The sequence below is a fragment of the Exserohilum turcica genome (genome assembly GCF_000359705.1).
Source record: "Exserohilum turcica Et28A unplaced genomic scaffold SETTUscaffold_6, whole genome shotgun sequence".
Taxonomy (NCBI): Eukaryota; Fungi; Ascomycota; class Dothideomycetes; order Pleosporales; family Pleosporaceae; genus Exserohilum; species Exserohilum turcicum.
In genome coordinates this window covers 2,176,410-2,199,264 of record NW_007360277.1, presented here as the reverse complement: position 1 = coordinate 2,199,264, position 22,855 = coordinate 2,176,410, and the positions used below count along the sequence as shown (strand labels likewise).

Below are 22,855 nucleotides of genomic sequence, written 5' to 3'. Positions count from 1 at the left end.
TCCTTGAAATTGTTTGCGTCATGCTCACCAAGTCGATCATTTATACAAGACCTACAACCTCCTTGGGCCAGCGTGTCCAGGGCTCCCAATATGAGCCCAAGCAGCCGTCAATGGCCTTCACAATGCTCCTCCCACAGCCCTCGCCCCACCAATACCCGTCGACCATTTGCAAAAAGGCCCCGAAATGAGCGAATAATACCAAGGCCGCTGGCTGGCGCTGGAGTTGCAGGTCAAAAAACTTCTCGGGCGTAATGGACAGCCAGATGAAAGGCCCTGACCATGTCCCATGGTAGCCCCATTCTTCGTTGGTCTTCTGACCCGAGTTCTTCAGCTGGACCATCCAGACCCAAAACTGGCGCAACAGAAGCAGACTTGTCTCATATATTTGAGCATGTGGGTCATCTTTCCAGATCTGACTGATGGCTATCAATTTCTCGTCATCGGCTGTTGGGTTTTCGTCTGGGTTGATGGCTTCCCAGTTCCCGAGGCCCAATACCGAGCCGAGTGGTCCCACACTAACGTGATGATGCACATGAGGCAAAACGGCGCCAACGCCTCGAAGCAGCGGTATCCATTCCGCGCCGAGGACACGCGACACTCTGGAACACTCGGCGGTCTGCTGTTCAACGTCATCATAAAGCTGGCTCAAGGTAACGAAGGTGTAAAAGAACAATAGAGTAGCGGTGGCAAAGACGGCATCGCTATTCTTGGCATCGATATGGTTTGTTGCCTCGTGAAAGCCTTCGAGGGCCTTGGTGTGATGGCAGGCTGCATCGATTATTGATGCACGTCTCTGCGAAGGGTTCAGGTAGGCAACATGGAGAGCGGCGAGACTGAGAAGACTGTGCATGACGTAGGGGTGCTGAAAAGCAATGCGCGGGAATTGGATGCGCCACACTTCAGCATGATCCGGAGAGTCTATTATGGCGAGACTGGTAACGAGGTTCCAGTGATGCAGGAGCTCCATGTCTTTCAAGTGGAAAAGGTGCTGAGGGCGGTTCAGGTCAATGTAAAGGGATCTGTGAGCATGACCCGCTGCATGGGCCGATGGATTGGCAGAAGCTTCTGACTGGGTCGACGAGTACCTGGACAGAGCAGGCTGGGATGCGACGCCAGCGACGAATTCGTATTGACATGTTACATTGTGCCGAGTGCAGTGCGTACAGCTCGGCTTTCCTTCACTGCACTGAGACAAGCCGGTTAGATAGGTTGCGCAGTGTGCACGTGAGGAGAGAGGCGCCAACTTGCCTTTATCCGTCGTCGCTTGCATTCCTTGCATCCTGCACGCGATTTGCGGTGCGCCCGTCGCGTTTGGGCCATGGCAAGCAAAGGGGAGGGATGATAGATGATAGATGGATGGAATACGCGGATGGGGCGTGGGTAAACGAGATACGCGGTTGGTGGGGCGCGACGCTCTCTTTTGCATCGGCGATTGGGTCGCCAAGCCGCTAGAGATTCTTCGCGCACGGACATTGGTGCCAGACTGGCAAGGGTGTTTAAGCCTTGCCTAATTCGTGGTTCAATACAGCAGTAGTCATCCGTTGATCTGCTGTGATTGGACAAGAAGATTACTTCGCTTTCGCTATCGTCGCTGATTGGATGTACTGTTGCACGGAACCGAAATATACGCCCATATAACGGTACGTGCTCCATGCTCCACACTGACTACGAGTCGAGTTCATCCTTCAGCCACAAACGCCTTCTGGATGCCCTAATGGCGCAACACACGCCGTATCTCGTAAAGCGTACTGATAGTTCGAGAGCTACTTTGCTCGCATGTCCCACATACGCAATCGCCCACAGCCTCCCTTGGCGTGGCCGTCAAGGTCCCGTCTACTTCGCCGTACTCATAAACGGCCTGTCCAGTGCAAAAAGAAAAGAGTTATATAATTACACGAACCAGTAGAGAGTGTCTTCCTCACAGCACACTCGACATCGTATCTTGGTTCCTCATCTCTTCACTTCATCCAGTCGATTGCTGTCTCCTCAATTTCCGTATTCTCAATCCGCAACTCTCCCTCATTTCTGTAGCTGCCCAACTAGCCTACATGGCGAGCCAACACGGGATATATCTCTATGAGCCCAGTCTGCCTGGCGCAGCCATTGCTGCAGCCGTGTTCGGCGTGAGCGCTATATACCATCTCTTGGTCATGATCCGGACCAGGGCATGGTACTATGTCCCCTTTACCGTCGGCGCATTCAGTAAGAACTTGCAAGCGCCTCACATGAACCTTTTACTGATTCCTCCAAGTGATGACAGCTGGCTACGTCTCCCGCTTTCTTTCGGCAAAATCGCCCACCGACCTAGGTCCATACATCCTGCAGTCGCTCTTCATCATTCTCCCTCCCTCCCTCTATGCAGCGACAATATACATGATCTACGGCCGCCTCGTTCTCTTCACCAACGCCCCGGAAGCATCCATCATCCGTCCCACGCGTGTCACAAAGGTATTCGTCACTGGAGATGTGCTCGCCTTCCTCATGCAAGCTGGAGGCGGCGGCATGATGGCTGAACCTGGTTTGAGCAAGCTGGGTCAAACCATCATGCTGATCGGTCTTTTTGTCCAACTCCTGTTCTTCGGGTTTTTCCTCGTCATCTCACTCATCTTCTGGAAGCGCGTGCGGAGCCACTCCAAAACCTTTGCTGTTCCACAGCACGGGAAATACTCGTGCGCTGCATTGCTCAAATTATTATTGCTCGCGGCAGTCATTATTATCCTTCGCTGTGTCTTTCGAATCCTGGAATTTGGCCAGGGACACGATGGCTACCTGGCTAGTCATGAAGTGTACATGTATGCCTTTGACACAGCACCAATGTTCCTTGTGCAGGCTTTGCTCCATTTTGTGCATGCCGCCAAGGTCTTTGGTCCGGATAAAATGGCTAAGTTAGGTGATAGTGAGAGTATCCTCCATTTGAACGAGAGGCACCGTTGATAAATACATGTACAAGATAGCCTACCTGTAGAATAACGCATTAGTATTTTTCTGATAGATTGATCGGAATGTCCAAAGAAGTAGTCGAACTGGAGTTATACAAAGACCAATATTACACTTACTTGAGTATTCGAGACTGGACTAGCCACAATTATTCTTTGAACCCTGCAAGGACTATGTTAGGAAATACCGATGTTAGTTTATGGGATCTAGTCTTAAATTATCTTATTACGATACAATGGTAGTAAGTGCGATGTAAAGCTTTCTCTATTACGACTACGTATGCTGAAAGCTATCTTCAGGAAGTTAGGATACTAAGTGACATGCATGAGCTACAAGAAATGATTCGTTGATGGTGGTGAAGAAGACGGTGCATGGACTCCGTTATGAGGCGTATCTCAACTGACCCCTTGCTAAAAAGATGATCTAGGTACTACCTAATTCAGTAAAGTCAATTTTGGAGAGTGTGGCCAGGTGGTATTAGAATAGATATTATAAAGATATGGAAGGTTGATGATATGCACAACTCGCTTCCCAGGTGAATTAAAGCAAGATAAATATACACCTCCACTTTACATAGTGTAAGTTAAAACAAAAGGCTCTCCCCCAGTAAGTCGGAACGTTCCGTTTCCGCTGACGTCTTGGCCATTGACGTAAAAAGATGCCCGCATCGACCCGTTCCCGTCTGACAAGGGCACAACCACGGTACCGGAAGTTCCGATCGGACTCTGAACCTCTAGCCTGTGTATTGCGTCACTAGTGGCATTCCAAGCCACGGAGATTTCACCCCCTGGAACAGGCAGCCTGCCCCTGGCCCATGCCAATCCAAGTGTCATCGGAGCAACCCGCCATTCCTTATAGCCCGGCTTTACGGCACTCACTCCCAACACGTGCTCACTAAGCTCTCCGGTCGGCCCTGCAGCCCAGCCGTGGCACAGACTTGTTGTTCTGCCGAGTGCGGGCAAACCCGTTGCGTTTAGCGTTTCCCAGAAGCACCCGGTGTAATATGCGCCTTTGGGGTCGGCCATCGGCGCCCAAAGAGTTTTCAGGAGATTCATAGCAGACTCGCTATCTTTGCTCTGGAAGGCTGCGCGGAGGTGATAGGCGGATGCATACGGACTAATGTACTTTGCGAAACCAGATGCAGTGACCGCTTCCGAGAATGCAAAGGGACCGACAGCGGAGGAAAGTCGTTGGAGACTCTTCAAAATCGTTGACGAAGTATGGTTGCCTTTTTTGACTCCAGCGAGAATGGCCAAAGCGTTCGAGTCTTGTCCAAACCCGTTTTTGATTGCGTCGGAGACGTAATATGCCTGGAGATCGCTTGACCAAAGGTTCCGGTCGATGGCTGTTCGGAGGGCTTCTAGTCGCGAGAGATATGGCTCTGTGTGAATTCCAGCGTCGGAAAGAAGAGGAATGCATTCCTGGAGAGCGTATGCGTAGACCATACTGAACTTTGAGACGACACCACTCTGTGGAGCATCATAATAGTCCCAATCACCGCCAAAGGCAGCGTTGCCAATATTCAGTAATCCACTTTCAGGCAGAACTTGGGAGTCTGCCCAGTCCAGCATACGTATCGCTCTTGGTGCCCACTCCTTTGGTATCTCGGCATCGCCAGTACGCTTGTGAAAGCTTGCGGCAGCCGTAAGAAGATTGAACGAATAGCCAATCAGACCTGTCTGACTGGCGTTGATGGTTGTGGACAGCGGCTTTTGTTGAACCTTTGCAGTGGGTGCAAAGAATCCCGGAGTCAACTGGTAGGAGCCGATCAGACCGAGAGTGCCTTTAATGTAGCTGGCACCGTTTGTACTCGCTAGGGAAGACACTAGCGCAATATCGAGATCGCCTGCGTACGCAATGCGATCGCGTTTCGAGCCATCAACCGTAGTGTCCCGTGGGTTTGTGCCGATGAGGAAATCGGAAAAGAAAGTATCATCAGTCAATGAGGCTGAATAAATGGGTTCTCCCAGTAAAGTTGTCGCAGACAGGTTGCGAAAGACAGCGGAATGGCCGAGCGCTGCACCCAATCCGAAGGATCCAAAGAAGGAAGAAATCTGCGAAAAGTGGAAGATGGGGGCTTTTCCAATATGAACAGCAATCTCAGTCATGTTGACAGTTGCTTCGACTTGGTTCCAGGCATCAGTGGTTATATTCCGCGGCAGCGTTGCGAATGCAATCCGAGGAGAGTCTTCGGTAGATCCAAAGTGTGCTGAAATCGACCCATTTGCAATATTGCAGAAGATGTAGATTCCCGAATTGAGTGTGTCAGCCAGGACAGAGAATGAAAATCCTCCTTTGATTGGTTTGACTTCGAATGCAAGCTGGTATCGCATCAAAGAAGCCGCTGTGCCACCCGCCGAAAGCACTTGAGGTGCTTGGCTTTCAGCCAAGGCTCCTTCCGTGCAGACCTGCCAGAACGGAGGTATGGAATTCGCAGGTAGGTCGTTCATTTGAATAGTCCTGGCTCCCACTTTCCAGATCCTGTTGAGAACCTCATCCGATGACTCAAAGTACCCCGGTAACTGATCAAGGGGTATGATTGGAATGGTTGGTTTCACTCCGATATTCTCCAGGACCAGTTCGCCAACTGTTGAGAGATTGAGTTTTTGGTATCTGAAGCCTCCCTGAATGAGTCTGTTCGTGTGTACTAGAGGTCCGCTGATGTTGTATCGATTGACTCTGTAGGTGTCCATTGCTGCGGCCAATGCAAGAGGTCCATCGCTCTGTTCATGAGATTAGTATAGGCACTAGATATCTCGATTAAAGTGATTACCACGTAGAAGCTGTCCAGAACTTCTCTAGACTCGCTATATGTGATCTCTAGACCAGAGGTGTCTCCAGTCGCAGAAAGAACTTGGAAAGTTGGCAAGCCCTCAACATTGGCCCCATAATCAAGTACTATGACGCCTGGAGTGGACCTTGACCCTTTGATGGTTATGGTTCTGTTGGTCGCATATATTGGCACCATGCTGCGATTTGCTGGATAGGGTATGCTAGATTGTTGGGCAGGCTGCTGTGATGGGAGGATTGATGCTGATGCGGCCTTTATCCTTGCTACAAGAGCCAGCTGTGCCAGCTGAGAGAGTCTCATGATGTGTTTTCGTATCTGGCAAGGACTGACTGATTGGAATGAAGGAAAATAATGAAGAGGAGTTAAGGGAGGACCTTCTTACTCGGAGAAGCATGGCTGTGGAAAGAATATATACTTTTTCACTACTTACCTAAGGCCAGGGCTAATTAGGCTCTTCACGACGATCATGTTACCCAGCAATTTGATGAGCCTCGACGTTGACGCAGCGAATTTGCGTGGTGGAGCTAAGCATCCAGGCACATGGCAACGCTACAGGTTCTTCGTTATACGCTATGTTAGCATCGGGTGTTATACAAAGGGTACCCGGCATAACGGCACCATGACGTTTCGCCTGCGCCACAAGTATGGCTTGAAAGCACGGTGCAAGCCTCGCTCTTAGCGATTCTTCGTCAAGAGGTTTTGACAAAAATGACTTGGCACATGTACACTGCTTTTCACTCTTGATGTCGTCGCCAATCATGGTGCTGGAGCCAGTACGGTGGTTACAATAGCACTTCGGAATAAAATATGCTTGGAGCAAGCGCGGAAGCGGAGGCGCCTTTCACTCCTAGAGGCGCTGCAGGGATACTTACTGCCACAGAGCTAAGCCACACTCGGCTATCCAAGCCACCCCAGTAATGTGGCAGCCCCATTTGTACGTATCTCGTAATTCGTACCGCGTACTTCGTATCTAATATCCAGTGCTTGTACCGTGCACCCCCATGTTACATAGGGATCGGGTTTAAAGGCATAGGAGTGGCCGCCTAAAGGGTAGAGTTACCTCGGCGTAGGTAGAGGTAGAGTACATATCTTGTGGAAGTTGATGTCGTAGCACAAAGGCAGATAGAGAATCGGCTTCCACATACTGTGTAAAGCAAACGAAACGTTGTGTGGACATTAAGATGCAACAAGATGGATATATGAGCGCATATCCAGGACACGTTGCATATTTACTGGGGTGGAAAAAAGTGGTGCATTAAAAGGAGCACGCGCGAAAACTCGGGATATCATAAAGAGAAGCTGCAGAGACGAATGCGCAAAGACAGAAGGCTGACCTCGGAAAGGGACAAAGCAGTTGCAGTTCCAAGTACCACTGGTGCAATCAATTTACATCACAATGAGGATCATGGCCCCGCTTCAACGCCTGTTACTGCGTACAGATCGCCAACTCGATAAACTATGGCATTTTCTACTCAGAATCAAACTAGTCAGCCCAATCACGCTTTCTCTTTTTCCTTTCCGTATGTATCTACCGTTGGCGCCTCTGGTATCTCTATTCCCTTGATTTCCCACGCCATACCGGGATAAGAATCACTGTGCACCAGAATGTCCAGTCTTTTGCCCTGCGCTTCGGGTGGAAGCGAAACTTTGGTTGATGCTTGCAGATGCGAACGCCCCCCTCCAGATGCCTGATTACCGCGTCCACGTCGATTGCCTCCATTGTCTCTGCTTGGATCTGGCCAGTTGACGCGTTTCAAGGCAACAATCTCGTCGGTGCTTGAATACGAGACGAGGGCAAAGAAACCCTCCGTCTGCGGCTTGGGGTAACGCGGTGCGAATATTCGTACACCGCCTTGTTGTACCCGCGCAGGGTTCTGGCGAGTAATCTTGAAGTCGAGATGGATAGCATTTACATTACCAAGATCGAGCTTCAATACAGGAAGTCGGGAGACGGATTCTGTAAGGCGTTTGAGACTATTGTGTGAAACACCGGCCACCTTGCCGGCGCGCTCTAGTTCGGTTGCAGCGGTAGAGATAACCTCGATCAGTGTCCTGGGTCTGGCTTCGGGTCGATCTAAACGCGTTTTCTCCCTGTCCACATCCACTCCTGGGAAGATAGACAATGGGCCATCACTAGGCCAGCGAGCTGACTTGATGGCCTGGAGAATTGCGATCATTGTTTGGCATGAAGAGAGATAACCGAGTTCAGTGAGCACGTCAATCGTTGCTTGCACGATACGGATACTCTGGTCTAGTACGCTGTTCTGGTCACCTATATAATCCGAAATGGGTAGGTCAATGCGGGAGAAGTGAGCTTGCAAAAGCAAGAAGGCTTTGACATGCGGATCCCACATTGGCAAACCAAAGTCATCGGCTGGAATGGGCAAGGCTTTTGAGAGCTCCATATTGATAAGATCTTCGTTGTGCCGAACAGGAAGCTCGTCGTATTCGGTAGCGTGTGAGATCCAGGCAAGAGCTTCCGAGAACGTGGCGTTGCGCTTTACGTTTTGTACAAGGTAGCGTATTGTCCTATGGCTGAGGTAGTAGTAACTCATGATCTTTCCGAGCGGTGTAGCATCGACTTCGCCAGTCGCCTCGACAACTGCACATGACGACTCATTCAGTTCTCTCAATGATGACTCCACCAGCTCAACCATATAGTCGTTTGCCATGGACTGTGCAGCTATCGTGTTGTGCTCTTCAGCAGAGATTTCAAGGCCGTAGAAGGATGGGTTCTTGTGGAGGCGGCGGAAGAAGAAAGTCCAGGTCAGGTAATCCAAGGCGTCTTGCTTTGTGGTGATGGTGCCAGCCGAGATTTCGGCACCCAAATGGTTGTCCGGGACTTTGTGCAGTGATGATTCGACAGGGAATCCAGTGTGCAGAAAGTGTTTGTAAAACTCCTTCTTTGCATCCTGTGTAAAAATACGCGCTATGCCGGAGTCGTCGAATTGGGGGCGCCCTGCACGTCCCAGCATCTGCAGGACATCAGTCAAATCCATGTCTTTGTATCCTTCTGTCTTTGCGTCAAAAAACTGTGTTCCTTTGACAACAACAAGATGAGCCGGCAGATTTACACCCCAAGCAAGGGTACTAGTAGCGATAAGGATCTGGATCTTGTTATTCGCAAAAAGCTCTTCAGACAGTGAACGGTCCGATTCGACGAGACCAGCGTGATGCAAGCCAATGCCGAAACTGAGCGCCTCCCGCAACGAGTCATCGTGAACACGATCCAGGTTCAAGGCCAGGTCCTCTTCAGACATGTGCAAGAAGCGACGAGGGTTGTCCTCCATTCCACAGAAGTTGATGAGGTCGCGCGCAGTCAGACGCGTTTGTCTTCGCGAGGCTACGAATACAATGACGGGCTTTTCTGGCGAATGAGCTTTAATAGCGAGAAAGGTAGGTCGATTCATGGACTGCATAAGGGGGCAAAAGCCTCGCTGCTCAGGGAAGCCATCAATGAAGATTTCCAACGGTACTGGACGGACAGAGTGTCGGAAATTGAACAAGCCCTCTTTGACGCCCAGCCAGTTACCGAGATCGGATGCATTCGCGCATGCTGTCGACATACCAAGAAGGCGAATGGAACCGTCCTTCTTTTGCGAGGCAATGTAGTTCATGCGCGACACAATGATCTCCAGAATCGGACCACGGTCACCACCCAACAAGTGGATTTCATCAATGATGACTAGGCTAACCTGACGGACGTACCCACGAGTTTGCCAGCTGCGACTTATACCGTCCCACTTTTCTGGCGTCGTAATGATGATATCGGCGTCGCGGATGGTACGGGTGTCTGGTGTATTATCACCCGTCAACTCAACAAGCTTCAGGCCCATGGGCCCCGCTAGACGCTTGCCCCAATCTTGCACTCGCTCGCGAACAAGTGCTTTCATGGGAGCGATGTAAACGACCTTGGAGCCTGGCTTTTCACGGAATGCCCACCACATTGCTAGCTCAGCGGCGACAGTCTTTCCACTACCTGTAGGCGACCCAAGCAGGACATTGGCGGCCGTGTGGTAGAGACAGTGGAAAATCTGTGATTGCATCGGATTGAAATACTGAAAGCGCTGTCCATAAACCTCCTCCAAAAGAGGATTCTTCAATGCAGAAATCGGCAAAGGCTGCAGGTTCAGGAGGTCAGTGTAGACGCTTTCGGTGTCAGGCCGGATGAGATGCTGGAATGATATGGGGTGCACAGTCTCTGCTCCCAGCCAACGGTCAGACACAGCGCGAACGTAAACTTGCGTTGGAAGGGGGTCGGAAAGCGGAATCGTAAAGTTGAGCTCGTGATCGTCATAGAGCTTTTTGCGAGACAGAATGAAGAACTCGTGGTGGAAAATTTCAGACGTCTCGGAGTTTTCAACCCAGATCCAGAATGATTCGGAAGTGCCATGGTGGCGGTCGTTCCACACAAAATCAGGAGTAAGGAACAATCGTATCCGGAGAACGTCTCGGTTCAGCGGAGCGATCTCAGACTCTATGCTTAACGTGGGAAAGTTGCTCATCAGCTTCGAGATGACATTCCCCATTTTCTTGTTGTGAACCATATCTCCAATCTCAGCCGCGTCCATGTCCCTCAGTGTTTGTATAGAAGGAAATCGATGGTCGAGGGCTCTCAAGACGGGCTGAGGGAGTTCGAACTGGTGTAGGGGATGTTGGAAAGCCCAACATCGGTGTTCTATCGATTGACATAGACTGAGAAGCACTAGGCATTGATAGCCCCAGCGCCGATTAAGCGCTATCATGAACAATGCTCGTGCGATACGGGCAGCATTCTGGGTAATGTAATTCGTATCGGAGACCAGTGTGAAGTCTTCCAGACGTGCCCTTGAAATATGCGCCTGGAGGAGGTAGTTTGTTTTACCGTGCGACGTAGCGTAGCCGTCCTTCACTTCTGTGATGACATACTCATTCTCTTTGAGCGATGACAGTTCCTTCTCTTCACTCTCGCGTGACTGCACCTGATCGAACTCGCCGCTCATACTGACCATAGCTAAAGCGTCTGCATCTGAACTATGAGGTCGCATCATGGTGTTGAATATTTCAATACTTGATTGCTGCACGTAGTATTGACTGGCAATGCGACCAACATCTTTAGCTCTCAGATCCTCGGTCGTCTCGTTGAAAACGATCATTTGGCTACGTTGCAGAGTTCGTGCAGCGTCGATGATGAGCTTGCGCCGCCTCCCGACTAGCTGTGGATCGTCGCGTATTTCTGCCCATTCGATTCCGTACATCAGCGGACTCTTTTGCATCCGTACAAACAGGTACGAGTATCCTAGCCACGTCACAGCTTCAGAGACCGTAGTGACGGTGCCTAAGGAGATTTCGGCGTTGAGATTGTCAATAAGTTTGGCAGAGAAGCGTGACTCGATAGGCTGCTGTTCGGTTACGGCACGCATGTAATGATCGAGCCTATCGTGTGTGGTACAGATGAAACCGATACCGCTGTCTTGAAATTGGGGTCGACCGGCACGACCGAAAATCTGGAGAACATCAAGAATACCAAGGTCCGTAAACTTACCCTCTTGGGCATTGTAGACTTGGGTTCCTTTGATAAGGACTGCTGCTGCGGGTAAATTGACACCCCAGGCAAGCGTGGCTGTACAGCAGAGAATCTTGAGAACGCCTTCGGCAAATAGACGTTCGATCAAATTCCTGTCCGAACGAGGCATACTGGCATGGTGAGTGCCCATGCCTTTTCCTAGCAGCTCCCTCAACTCTCTGCCTTTTGATTGCTTCATGTCGCGCACAGCATTCTCGTATCGGGGGTGGTCTTGTGGAACAAATAGATCAGTGCATTGCTCCTCCATGGCCATATCATACAGTCGTCTGGCTGTCTTGACTGTGTCTTTTCGCGAATGTACAAAGACCATGATCTGATGGCCTAGCTTAAGCATCTCAACAACCTTGTCAAAAGCCACTTTTTCCAGATTCTCGCGAGACTTGGCGGTACCAGGCTTTCCTTTTGCGCCGATGAAATGCTGCTCCAATGGGACCGGACGAAACGAGGCGTCAAAGTAGAACAGTCCAGCCATCTTGTTGACTCGAAGGAATTCGGCCACATCAACATAGTTGGGGAGTGTGGCTGAAAGGCCGACAATACGAATGAGGGACTGTGTACTTTCGACTTGTCGCTGCGTACGCGCGACCAAGCTTTCAAGGACAGCACCGCGCTCGTCGTGCAACATGTGGACTTCATCTATGATGAGCAGTCGGACTTTTTGCACCAGCTCAGTATCTCCAGTGCTCTTCCTCGTCACAACATCCCACTTTTCTGGGGTGGTTACGATGATTTGAGTATCCAGAATCTCGGCCTTGGTAAGATGCATATCACCCGTCAGCTCCCGAGCTTTGATTCCTAGCCATGCTAAGCGCTTCCCCAGCTTTTCAGTCACTTCGGCAGCAAGCGCTTTCATGGGCGCAACGTAAATGATCTTGAAATCTTCTGCCATGACTGTAAAATCCGTAGCTCCCGGCTCGTCGATGGGGTTGGGAACAACATTCTTAGCTACAGTGTTGAGAATGGTGAGCATGGCTGCATCGGTTTTACCAGCACCAGTAGGAGCACAGATGAGCATGTTCTCGCTGGTCTTGTATGCAACGGGATACACGAGACTCTGCATGCGGTTAAGGGTCTTGTAGCCCTTGAAGGTGCGCTGACAAAGGCCATCTAGATCTTTAATCTCGAGGAGTCTCCGCCCTGCGCCAATGGTGCCAACGGGTACGGCTGGGATTTCATATTCCTCGTAAAGGTTGTTGTCATGATGCACCGTGTCTGGCGGAAGGGCATACTTCTTGCCATAGGCCGAAAGCTTGTTCCCAGCGTCGTGGGCCTTGTAGACATGAGGATACTGGGGCCCCGTGCGATCCATTGCAGGGGCCAGTGAAGCATTCTTGTGCTCCCAATCTGCTCTGCGTAGAGCCTCTTCGCGTTCAGCGCGCGTCTGCAAGCGACCCATGACACCATTGCCTTGAGCAGCAGCAGGTTCTTGCAGGGATCGCAAAATCTCCTTTCGGTGCGAGATCAGCTCTACCACCAGGTCAAGTTCCCCATAGCCGACAATGTCTGCGAGCATCATTTGTAGTTCTTCGTCTAGTCTTAGTCAGCAGACTGCGGGTGAGGCCTTCAGTCACCAGGACTGACCATTGCTATCGCTGGAAAGAATGGCCGATATCTGCTCTTTCAGTGCTCCAGCGTCTAAGCCAGAGCTATTGCGAGCTACCTGTGAGCACTTTGCTGCCAGCCATTGCGCATCACGGGCGTTGGTCGAAGCAGGCTCTTGTGCAAAACCATCGAGATGGTCGCTGCTGTAGGCCTCGTCGTAGTCATCGCTGATGACGTCCCAGATATCTTCTCCGCTGGCAGTTCCTGAGAAATCGTCGTCGTCGTCGAAGTCGATATCGTGGCCATAGGCGGGTGCCTCTTCAGCGGCAGCAGGCAGATTCAGCTCTGCGATGGCCTTGCGCATAGCATGCAGCTGCTCGAGCCACTGCGCGTGGGCGTCCTGGACAGCAGACGACATTGTGCATCCAGGGCCCGTGGATGGGTTTGCTGACAGGATGGACGAGGGTGTTGCTGTGGCTGTGATGGGCGTCGCTGGCTTGGCAAAGTCGATGATGGGTCGCGGTCGCGGCCGGGCCAACGTACCCCCGCCCCCACGCGTTAGCGTGATGACATAAGCAGCGTCACCGTCGCATCGGCCATGGGGCGGACGAAGCGCCATCCCTCCACGCCCATCGCAAGTCCAAGTGCAAGCACCGCTCTCCGCTCTCCGCCTACACTCCCGCACGCACGCACGCACTAGACCAGATACTCTCTTGCCTACGCCGCTCTTGCCAAGCTTCCCCACGAGCTCATTGCCGCCGCAGAACGAGCCGCCATCATGAAACTCCTCTACATCGGCGTGCGTGCCCCTTCCTTCACCGCTGCCGCCACACGCCCGCGGGCCCGCTGACGGGATACAGATCTTCAAGAATGACACAAAACCCGCGCTCGAGCTGGCGAGCGAGGAAGACCTCAGCTCATGCAGCTTCTTCGCCAAGCCCACCATCAGACAAGGCGTACGTGAGCCCAGCTACCGCCATCGTATATACAGGCTCCAGAGGCAAGAGGGGAAGAACGCACGGATGCTTACAGCGCGGGCAGATAATCTTCGCATCGGGCGAAATCGCGCAAAGAACAGCCCCAAATAAGCAGATGGACGTTCTGGAGAAAGGTAGGCGAGGCGGCTGCTCCCAGGCTACCGTATTCTCACACGCCGAGCAGGATGCATGTTCCACGTCTATTCCCACGCCGACCCCGTATGCGGGTTCGTCGTCACCGACGAGGAATATCCTCGGCTCGCCGCACACCGTATCCTCCGAAAGGTCGTCGACGAGTTTGTCTCCAAGTACCCGCGCTCCGCCTACGACGGCTTCACAAAAGAGAGCCCCAAGATGTCGTTTCCGGAGCTCAAGGACTACATACAGAGATACCAAAACCCCGAGAATGCCGACAGCACTATGAAGATTCAGAAGGAGCTCGACGAGACCAAGATCGTGCTGCACAACACGATTCAGAGCGTCTTGGAGCGGGGGGAGAAGATTGACGACCTGGTCCAGAAGAGTGAGGGGCTCAGTGCGCAGAGCAAGATGTTCTACACCCAGGTGGGTTCTCGGAGAATGCGCATGGCTACGCTTACCATTACTGACATGATACATAGGCTAAAAAGCAGAACTCATGCTGCAACGTCATGTGAAGACTGCTTGGCCTTGATGACTTTCCTATCTTGTTGGGCGTTGATACCTGGATTTCATAGTTGAGACAAGTCATTTCTTATACCCTCTACACATCATGTTCCTTGGTCTTTTCGGTTTCTACACTCATCTAACACAAGATGCCCTACCGCCTGACACATTTAGCAAACTAGACAACCCTATTCTTTAGCATCCTCTCTCAGTCTGTGCGCCCAGAGACCTTGCTCGATACAGTTGCAACCGCCACGTCAATCTCCAAAGGCTCCCCCACATGACCTGGCTCTTCCTCTTCCTCCTCATTCATGTCCGATGCAACCGAGTCCTGGTCGAAGTAGTCTTTACTCTCGTCTTCCTCTACTCGTTGCGACATAGAAACTGGGTCCGAATACGACGTTGTATCCTCTTCGTCTATGTCACCCGTCTGCCGTGCGAAATCCTCCAGTCTTGTGCCGACAAGCGTTGGGACCTTGTCCCAGCTATCAAACTCGTTGCCATGGCCACTAGAGCGGTCCTCATTCTTCCACACAAGGAAAATGTCAGTCGTACAGAGCAACATGTTGGCCCATGGCTGCTTCCAATCCTCCTCCATGGACTGGAAAGAATCGTTCAACATATCGGTCAAGCGGTCCTTGGAGACGTCGTCGGTGAGTTTTTGAAAGGTAACATTAGGCAAAGAAGGATCGCGGTCACAGAGCAATAGCTGGCATTGTCGAATTGTGTATTCCCAATCGTTCTTGAAGGATGTCTCGGCCCAGCCCTCCTCGTCTGGGCAACGGTGTGGAGAGTTGGGATCGTAAAACGGATAGCGGCGAGCAAAGAGGCCGCTGGGTCGATGACGGGTATCCTCGGGTGTGTCGGACGAGTACGAGAGCCGCTTCTTCTTGCTCTTCGGCGGCTTATATGGAGGCGCCTTGCCCTCATCTGCTAGTTGTGCAGGAAACCGGATGCCCTTTGCATATGCCTCCATTGCGTTGGTAGCGCTCCATGGCCTCGTGGCTTCGATGTCCGCTCCTGGGTTTGAAGACTCCCAAATTGCTTCAAAGTGGGCAAAATCGTCTATGACATCTATCTCGTTGATCAAATCCACTTTGCGCTTATAGTACGCTCGCTTGGCTAACTGGGAGACGTCGGCGGTTATGCCAGGAGGCAAACTCCGCCATGGCCCGCCCACCTCAAGCCAGTGATGCCACAGTTCAGCCAGCAACTTGAGATGAGCTTGCAAGGTGCACATGGGACACCAAAGAATGGGATCTTGGTCAGTTTCATCGTCGTCTTCTTCGCCTTGCTTTTGATTTTGCTTTGCCTGTACCATGGGATGCCCCGGGTGCAGTGGATGTCCACAACGGGTTGCAAGCTCAAAGTTTCCAGTCGCCAGCTGTGGTGCCTGATCTTCTGGCTCCAGGTCGGGAGTTTGTATGCCCTGGTCTGCGCGCCAATCCAGGAAATCCGCGTACTCAAATGCGGAGGGCAGCGGGATATCATCATCGTCTAACGCGGCTTCGTTGTATATGCTGCAGCGCCATTGTTTGTATGCGTGCAGGTCCCAAGAGTCAAACAGCACGGCTGCTTTGGGCTGACTCATGACGTCGATGTGGACCAAGTTGAACTGAAGAGGCAATTAGGCTGTATCGAAGGGTGCGATCTTGTTGTTCCGAATATCTGTAGGTGGGGTTGATGGGTTACCATAGGGCTACGCTCAGCAAGTCGGCGTGAGGCAGCAGAGAACTGTGACTTCTGAGCACGGGTCACGCGACGCGTTGGCGCAGTCTACACGCAAGCATGCTGGGCATGAGTGAAAGCACGCGATCGTTTGTTTGGCATTGACTTTATAAAATTGGCCAGCGCTCTCACAAAGTTCGCCACTCGTCTGCAACGGCTGCTTTCACTCATACCCAGCCTAGTGTAAAGTCTTGGGAAGCATCTTCAACAAGCAGTGAATTGTCAACTCATTGCACTGAGATTGGGATTTAGGCGAATGAAAAGAGGTAGGCGTATCGGATACATAGTCTCGACAAAAGTGGCAAAAGTAGCAACTGACAGTTTGTATATTGCGAAAAACATCTAGTCAGACGTGATCGTATACAGAATTTCTAGATCTATATCCACTGTTGGTCCCCATTGTGCGATACAAAGGATCCAGCGAACCCTCCCTCGATACTAGCCCTCTCCCAAGTTCCTCTCATAACCCAAACCGCCTCATCCACAGGTGTCAAGCCCTTGAAGTGAGGCGCATACTGTGCGACCCTTTCCATGAATTTCTTCATACCCTCCATCTGCTCTGGCGTGACTAGATATCCAAATCAGCAACTTATTTCCGGTATAGGAAAAGAGTGTCGGATCATGCGGGTGGCTGCTCACCATGATCGAAGTGCCCTACATCCACAATACCAGGACTCATGCTGAAAATCAGCACGCCGTCTTCCTTGTACTGCGCGCTGAACTTGGCCACGATGACGTTCAAAGCCGCCTTAGACGCAGAGTACAGCGCACTGTTTTCGACGCCCATGTCGTTGATGAGGCTGAGATCGACGTGGCCACTGGAAATCGCAATCACCTTTTTCACACTGCCTTTTCTCACGAGCGGCATGAAGAGATTGAACAGGTGGAGATTGCCGGTTACGTTTGTCTGGAAGAGCTGGCTCAACGTGTCGTCGACTTTGGATGGCTTGTCGGCCCTGTTTCGACACGGAGCACGTTAGCTGCAGGCTGTTGTGCGAGGCGAGTGTAGACGTACAGTGCACCGATTGGGTCGTATGCATCCATATGAGATACGAAGGCGCCGTTTGCAATCAAGTAGTCAACGCCACGGTCACCAACAATAGTAGCCGTGTCGGCTGCAGCTTGCTTGAGGCTGGCGTATTCGGTGAGATCGCCGTGGAGGACGTGGATATTGGTGCGGCCGGGCATTTCAGCAGCGACCTTCTTTTCCGTTGCAGCCTTGTCGCGCACAATACCGATGACGAGGTTCTGCGCGTCTTCAGAGGCCTGTCTGGCGATTTCAAACTGTAGAGTTTTGTAGTTAGTGGTTGCATATCGAAACAGAAACAGACGAGGGGTTACACTCACGCCAATGCCTTTGGAGATGCCGGTTATGACGTACACAGACATTTTGAAGGGTTTGGGGGTGACGGAGTCGATTTGAGTGTAGATGCGAGTATGGTGTGAGAAGGAATTGTGAGTTGAGATGTTGTTGCGCAGAAAGGAGCTCTTCTTATACGCGCATACAGGGTGAGATTCATAGCAACTATACTGCGGCAATCCTGCGCGAAGCTACTCCGCGCACGAATTTACAACCGCATTTCGAGTGTGACAGATGTTCCCGGTCAGTCACTGGTGCTCGGGGTTGGATATTCAAGCAGCGTTTGATTTGAAAAGACGTCTTCGTTTGCCCCAGCTGAATGCAGTTGATTTAATAAGGGCTGGCCACATATAAGTCCTTCATGCACCTAAGTGACATGAGAGCTTCAAACAGCTTCTCATCGAAATACCACCTCTTCTCATAACTTGAGGTCAAACATCACCCCGCGGGCTGGGCATTTCTACAGCCTGGATAAGCGTGCGGGTTAGCGTGCGGACTAGCGTGCGGGTGAGTATCGCGGCGTCCAATGCGGTTTAGAACACGCAACGCAAAAGGGACAGCAAAGGGTTGCCTGAAAACATGCAATCTTACTCGCGTCTCTCTCGCTTACGAATCCGAAGATGACCTGCTCCTGTATCAACATGTATCCCTCCTCCATCTTCAACGTTTTGGGTTTGTCAGCGATTTCCAGCTCCAGCACTTCAGTCCAAGCCCGCCCTGGATACTTGCCCATTTCACCATCTTGGACTTCTGCTGCGGGGTAGCCCCGGCTATCTAATCACACAGCAATACAGTCACGGGAAACCTTACCTCAAAGTAATGCCAAAACACACAGAGTCAAATGCCTGTGGCGCATGTGCAAGGTCAAAGCGGAGGTGCGGTCGACAGATGCCGTCATGCGCACGATGTGCAGAACGAGGCTGGACATGCATATATCCACGAGGAACAAGTAGACTCACTTCTACCCAGGCCTTGATGCCGAGTGCAGAGAGGTATCTGTCGCCGATAATAGACAGCGGGCTACCAGACAAAGTCGCCGACAGCGCACCCACCAGCGACACAGGCCCGATATTCTCAGAAGACCTAGCGTTGGACCTAAATCTTTCACCATTGGCGAACAGCTGTTTTGCCATTGCCTCGCCTTCCTCAGGCATACCAGACTTGACAGCATTAAAGGCGGACTGGTTCACTGCCCCGGACTCATGGCACATTTCGCATGAATGGAACCGCGCCGTCATGGGAACAAATACAAATGCCGATATGAAGATTTACATTGCACGCGTGCAGTCATGGCTCCAACGCTGGATCAACACGGGCAGCAATCCTTTCATTCACAAGAAGCTGTACAGTGTGAATTTCCCAGCGAGCGTGCAAATAGCATATGCCACGCTGGCAAGCTATATCCACCGCACGCCGTCAAACACCGATACCGTGCTGAAGATTGTAGAAGACAGATCGACGGCTTTGCTGCGCGATAACGGCGCGGTTTTGCAGGAAGAGAAATGGGTCTGCAGACAAGAAGAAGAAGAAGACCACAGTGTCGATTTGTTCGCGCAGCTGGCACGACTACACGCGCTCATGACGTACCAGATGATCGGCCTCTTTGACGGCGACATTCGCGCCCGCTACTTTGCGGAAGGGCGTCTGGCGCTTCAGAATGCCTGGGCTATCAAACTCTTCCACGCTGCTGGGAGCGTCTTGCCCAACGCAGATGGCTGTGCTGTACAACTCGTAGGCAGTCTGCCCAGATGGTCTGACTACGCTCAGCAGCAATGGTACTCGTGGATTCTCGCAGAGAGCATCAGACGCACGTACATGGTGGCTGTTAGCATCATGCCCATCTACACGGCGCTGCAGCAGGGCTGGGCAAAATGCCCCGGTGGCATCAAGTTTACCAACCGCAGCGGCCTGTGGGGTGCGACGAGTGCCGTCGAGTGGGAGAAACAGTGTCGCGAAAAGGGCGCGGGGTTCTTGCATCGCTCAGAGTGTGATTGGTTTCTTGATAACGCGACGCCTGGTGATGTGGATGAGTTTGGGATTGCTGTCATGGACATGACTTTTCGAAGTGATTTGCTGCAGAGGTGGAGGGAGAAGGGCAGAGGTGTGTGGTCTGAGGGGCATGTTGGATTCGTCTAGGGTTGTGTGACTGCTAATTAAGGACCTTTTAATTGCCCTTTTGCAAATACATGTATAAGTATCAATGTTGACAAGAACTGCGTAAGGTGCGACAATCCTCTCCCACCTTTTGCGAGTCACGATAACATCGACATGATCCATATTGCTTGAGATCTGATTCATTCTTTTCATGCAGTTTACAGGGAGAAACATGGAAGCATATAGAAGAAGCTTGAAATTACTACGCATGCATGAGCGGAGACACCTATGAAGACGTCACTCATCAGCTCTCTACATCTCTAGTTAAATGCCTGGTATATCCCAAAATTCCACAAGAAAGAAACAATGTGAGCCACGAGATACTCAAAACTGGTCATGTGTAGGTCTCTCTAGACCTACCAATACTCTCGACGCGGAAGCCAAGGGCCTCTAGAGGCACAGGATCGACTACATTCCTCCCATCAAAGACGTACATTGGCCGTCGCATCACCTGTGAGACACGTGTCCACGATATCTCCTTTCGCGAAGCGCATTCAATCTCGCCATTTATCGAGGCTCCACGCACATGTCCGTTTGGTCGGGCGAGCTTGTTGCTGAACTCGTCCCATTCAGTTAAAATGACCACAGCGTCAGCATCGGTACACGCCTCGTAGGTAGATGTGCAGACGGCGAGACGGTTCTTGGTCTCGCGTGGGTTCGGGTTACTGCTCTCAATGTTGTACCGTATCTGAGACTCTTTTACTTGGGGATCGTAGATTTTGACGTTGGCGCCTTCGGCGAGAAGGTTGTTCACAACTGAGATGGCGGCTGATTCCCGGGTATCCCCTGTATCCTTCTTGTATGCAAAGCCCAAGATTGCAATCGTCTTATTGGAGAGCGAGTTGTACAAGCATCGCACGATGCGGCGGGTAAATCGGTCCTTCTGATACTCGTTTATGTCGACGACCGATCTCCAGTAAGCGGCAACTTCGAACAGATTCAGGGATTCAGCAATGTATGCCAGGGATAGGATGTCCTTGCGGAAGCATGAACCACCAAAACCGACAGATGCCTTGAGCATCTTGGGGCCGATGCGCTTGTCAAGTCCAACGGCATATGAGACTTCGTCAATGTCGGCACCCACCGCCTCACACATGGCACTCATTGCATTGACACTGCTAATGCGCTGCGCGAGCAATGCGTTTGCTGCAAGCTTGGCCAACTCTGAGCTGAATAAGTTGATGGTGATGATGCGATCCACATCAACCCAGGCAGAATAGATGTCGGCAAGTGCTCGCGCTGCAGCTAGTCCCTGAGGTGTGTTGAGCGAACCGATCAGGACGCGATCAGGGCTGGAAAGATTCGAGATGGCGGTGCCTTCTGCTAGAAACTCTGGATTCGACAATATCTCAAACTCAACCCCAGGCTTGCTGGTTGCCCTCAAAACATCCCGAAGCGTGTCCGCCGCTCGGCATGGAACCGTGCTCTTCTCCACGATGATTTTATTGTCGCGAGCAACGGCACCGATCTGGCGTACAGCCGCCTCCAGATAGCACAGTTCACTTGCATGGCCTGCACCCTGGCCCAGCATCTTAGTTGGGGTGTTGACACTCAGTAAGATGAGTTCGGCCTCGGCGATTCCACGGTCGACATCTGTGGAGAAGAACAGATTTGGGACTCTTTTGTTGGGGATGCCATTGCGCGCTGGCTTGACCACCTCCATGAGGCCAGGTTCGTAGATGGGTAGCTCATCAGACTGCCATGCAGCAATGCGGTTGGCATCGTAGTCCACGACAGTGACTTGGATATCAGGGTTTTTGCTGGCCATGACTGCCGATGTCGGTCCACCGACGTATCCCGCGCCAACGCAGCATATCTTTGTTATGCGCCTGGATGACTTTGGCTCTGCAGGCTGCTGGTATGGGGCCGCTGGTATAGGGGAATCATGGCGAGTATGAGTAGCCATTAGGAGTATATGCGCGAAAACGAGATGTAGCGACTGGGTACGTGATTTTCAGCAAGCCCGCTCGGTTGTTGTAGTGACGGCAAGAAAGAGAGAATAATCGATCATGAAAAGAAAACCATTCTGGGTAACAATGGTTGAAAGACGGCAAATGGGGCATGTACTCCCCACATGGAAATGTCGAGTAGGGCAAGAATGGCGTGGTCGCCTGAACGGGTATCGGCATCTTTGTCCATGGCCTTCTGGCTGTGGTGACTACTGGGATGGTAAGTGAGTCTATTTGTGGATGGTTGGGTATGAAGGAGTGGGCGACAGGACCGGAGTGCCCATGCCAAGAGTGTAATGGTAGCGGTACAAAAGCGATGCGTGTGCCACCACGGTTGAGATCCGTGGTGCCTGCCAAGCATTGCCCTAACTATTTTGGGCATAGCGTCTTTTCATCGAAGCTCCGCCTATCTCGGCAACGCTGGACGGAACGGACGACGTGGTGGACCAGACGCAACTATGCGCTCATTTCCCCTAGCAATGTGTCACGGCATTCGACTTTTTCTCCGGCCATGACGGCGAATGGCTATATTCGACGTCGGAATTCGGCAATGCATAACCTCGTGCAGTGGCAGAACATTGGTGGTACCTAACCGACATCAACCCACCAGATACTGACTATGGCTGAGCCAGTCGCCACGGCATATACAAGAATAAACATGACATCAGGCTGCCAGCGCATTGACGGCAGTGTGGAGGCTTGGTTCGTTCATCTTACGCACAGGATGTGTAAGCAGTTGAGGGTGTAGGAAGTATTGTGTATTCTGATGTGTATCATGATAGGAGCAAGTTTAAATACGGTGTTATTAGTCAGTGGGCAACCACGTGACCATACATGGTACTTCTGGGCTTACACACCTCCCTCAGGTTCGAACGCATGTTGAAGCTAATGTGATCATAGGCCACCCCCTGCTCTACAGAGTAGGGCTGCTTGCAAGAGTGCGGTGGGTTGCCGCTTGTATTGGAGCAGTGCCAGGTGGGGATCGTCCGCCGTCGCGGTGTAGGTGGACCTCGCTCTGTACTATGGGCGTCCCCAGTAGTCGGACGTCTCCTAGAGCTAGCACTGAGGTCCTGACTGCTTCTTGTTCTTGTATGGAGTTCAGTAGTGTGCCTTGATATTTAATGAAAGAGCTTTGTAAGCGTACAGCCTCGTTAAACCTGTAAAAACCATAGAGGAAAAACCAGGAAGAGTACTGCACTATATAGC

At 51.6% G+C, this 22,855-nt stretch overlaps 9 protein-coding genes across 9 annotated transcripts; 3 read left to right on the top strand and 6 right to left on the bottom strand.

Moving 5' to 3' along the window:
• Nucleotides 1-40: 40 nt before the first annotated feature.
• SETTUDRAFT_156678 (uncharacterized protein) lies at nt 41-1,320 on the bottom strand (the record flags this gene model as incomplete). Its single annotated transcript, XM_008031802.1, has 2 exons — nt 41-1,186; nt 1,249-1,320. The coding sequence occupies 2 exons, from the start codon at nt 1,318-1,320 to the stop codon at nt 41-43; spliced, it is 1,218 nt and encodes a 405-aa protein (XP_008029993.1).
• A 734-nt stretch (nt 1,321-2,054) lies between these two features.
• On the top strand, nt 2,055-2,862 carry SETTUDRAFT_67890 (uncharacterized protein; the record flags this gene model as incomplete). The annotated part of the gene is made up of 2 exons (XM_008031338.1): nt 2,055-2,202; nt 2,252-2,862. Coding segments are annotated over 2 exons (759 nt in total), but the record flags the coding sequence as incomplete, so codon positions are not given.
• Nucleotides 2,863-3,506: 644 nt separating this feature from the next.
• On the bottom strand, nt 3,507-5,905 carry SETTUDRAFT_95995 (glycoside hydrolase family 78 protein; the record flags this gene model as incomplete). The annotated part of the gene is made up of 2 exons (XM_008031801.1): nt 3,507-5,660; nt 5,714-5,905. 2 exons carry the CDS (start codon nt 5,903-5,905, stop codon nt 3,507-3,509), a joined length of 2,346 nt encoding a protein of 781 aa, XP_008029992.1.
• Nucleotides 5,906-7,224: 1,319 nt separating this feature from the next.
• Nucleotides 7,225-13,254, bottom strand: SETTUDRAFT_156675 (uncharacterized protein; the record flags this gene model as incomplete). The annotated part of the gene is made up of 2 exons (XM_008031800.1): nt 7,225-12,824; nt 12,876-13,254. 2 exons carry the CDS (start codon nt 13,252-13,254, stop codon nt 7,225-7,227), a joined length of 5,979 nt encoding a protein of 1,992 aa, XP_008029991.1.
• Nucleotides 13,255-13,470: 216 nt separating this feature from the next.
• SETTUDRAFT_165358 (uncharacterized protein) lies at nt 13,471-14,637 on the top strand. The gene is made up of 5 exons (XM_008031799.1): nt 13,471-13,635; nt 13,697-13,792; nt 13,878-13,947; nt 13,998-14,377; nt 14,434-14,637. The coding sequence occupies exons 1-5, from the start codon at nt 13,615-13,617 to the stop codon at nt 14,467-14,469; spliced, it is 603 nt and encodes a 200-aa protein (XP_008029990.1). The 5' UTR covers nt 13,471-13,614; the 3' UTR covers nt 14,470-14,637.
• Nucleotides 14,638-14,750: 113 nt separating this feature from the next.
• SETTUDRAFT_73551 (uncharacterized protein) lies at nt 14,751-16,046 on the bottom strand (the record flags this gene model as incomplete). The annotated part of the gene is made up of 1 exon (XM_008031339.1): nt 14,751-16,046. A coding segment is annotated over one exon (1,296 nt), but the record flags the coding sequence as incomplete, so codon positions are not given.
• Nucleotides 16,047-16,563: 517 nt separating this feature from the next.
• SETTUDRAFT_95603 (uncharacterized protein) lies at nt 16,564-17,575 on the bottom strand (the record flags this gene model as incomplete). Its single annotated transcript, XM_008031798.1, has 4 exons — nt 16,564-16,754; nt 16,826-17,142; nt 17,202-17,470; nt 17,534-17,575. 4 exons carry the CDS (start codon nt 17,573-17,575, stop codon nt 16,564-16,566), a joined length of 819 nt encoding a protein of 272 aa, XP_008029989.1.
• A 790-nt stretch (nt 17,576-18,365) lies between these two features.
• On the top strand, nt 18,366-19,682 carry SETTUDRAFT_96534 (uncharacterized protein; the record flags this gene model as incomplete). Its single annotated transcript, XM_008031797.1, has 1 exon — nt 18,366-19,682. One exon carries the CDS (start codon nt 18,366-18,368, stop codon nt 19,680-19,682), a length of 1,317 nt encoding a protein of 438 aa, XP_008029988.1.
• Nucleotides 19,683-20,034: 352 nt separating this feature from the next.
• On the bottom strand, nt 20,035-21,606 carry SETTUDRAFT_96620 (uncharacterized protein; the record flags this gene model as incomplete). The annotated part of the gene is made up of 2 exons (XM_008031796.1): nt 20,035-20,175; nt 20,227-21,606. The coding sequence occupies 2 exons, from the start codon at nt 21,604-21,606 to the stop codon at nt 20,035-20,037; spliced, it is 1,521 nt and encodes a 506-aa protein (XP_008029987.1).
• Between the last annotated feature and the right edge of the window lie 1,249 nt (nt 21,607-22,855).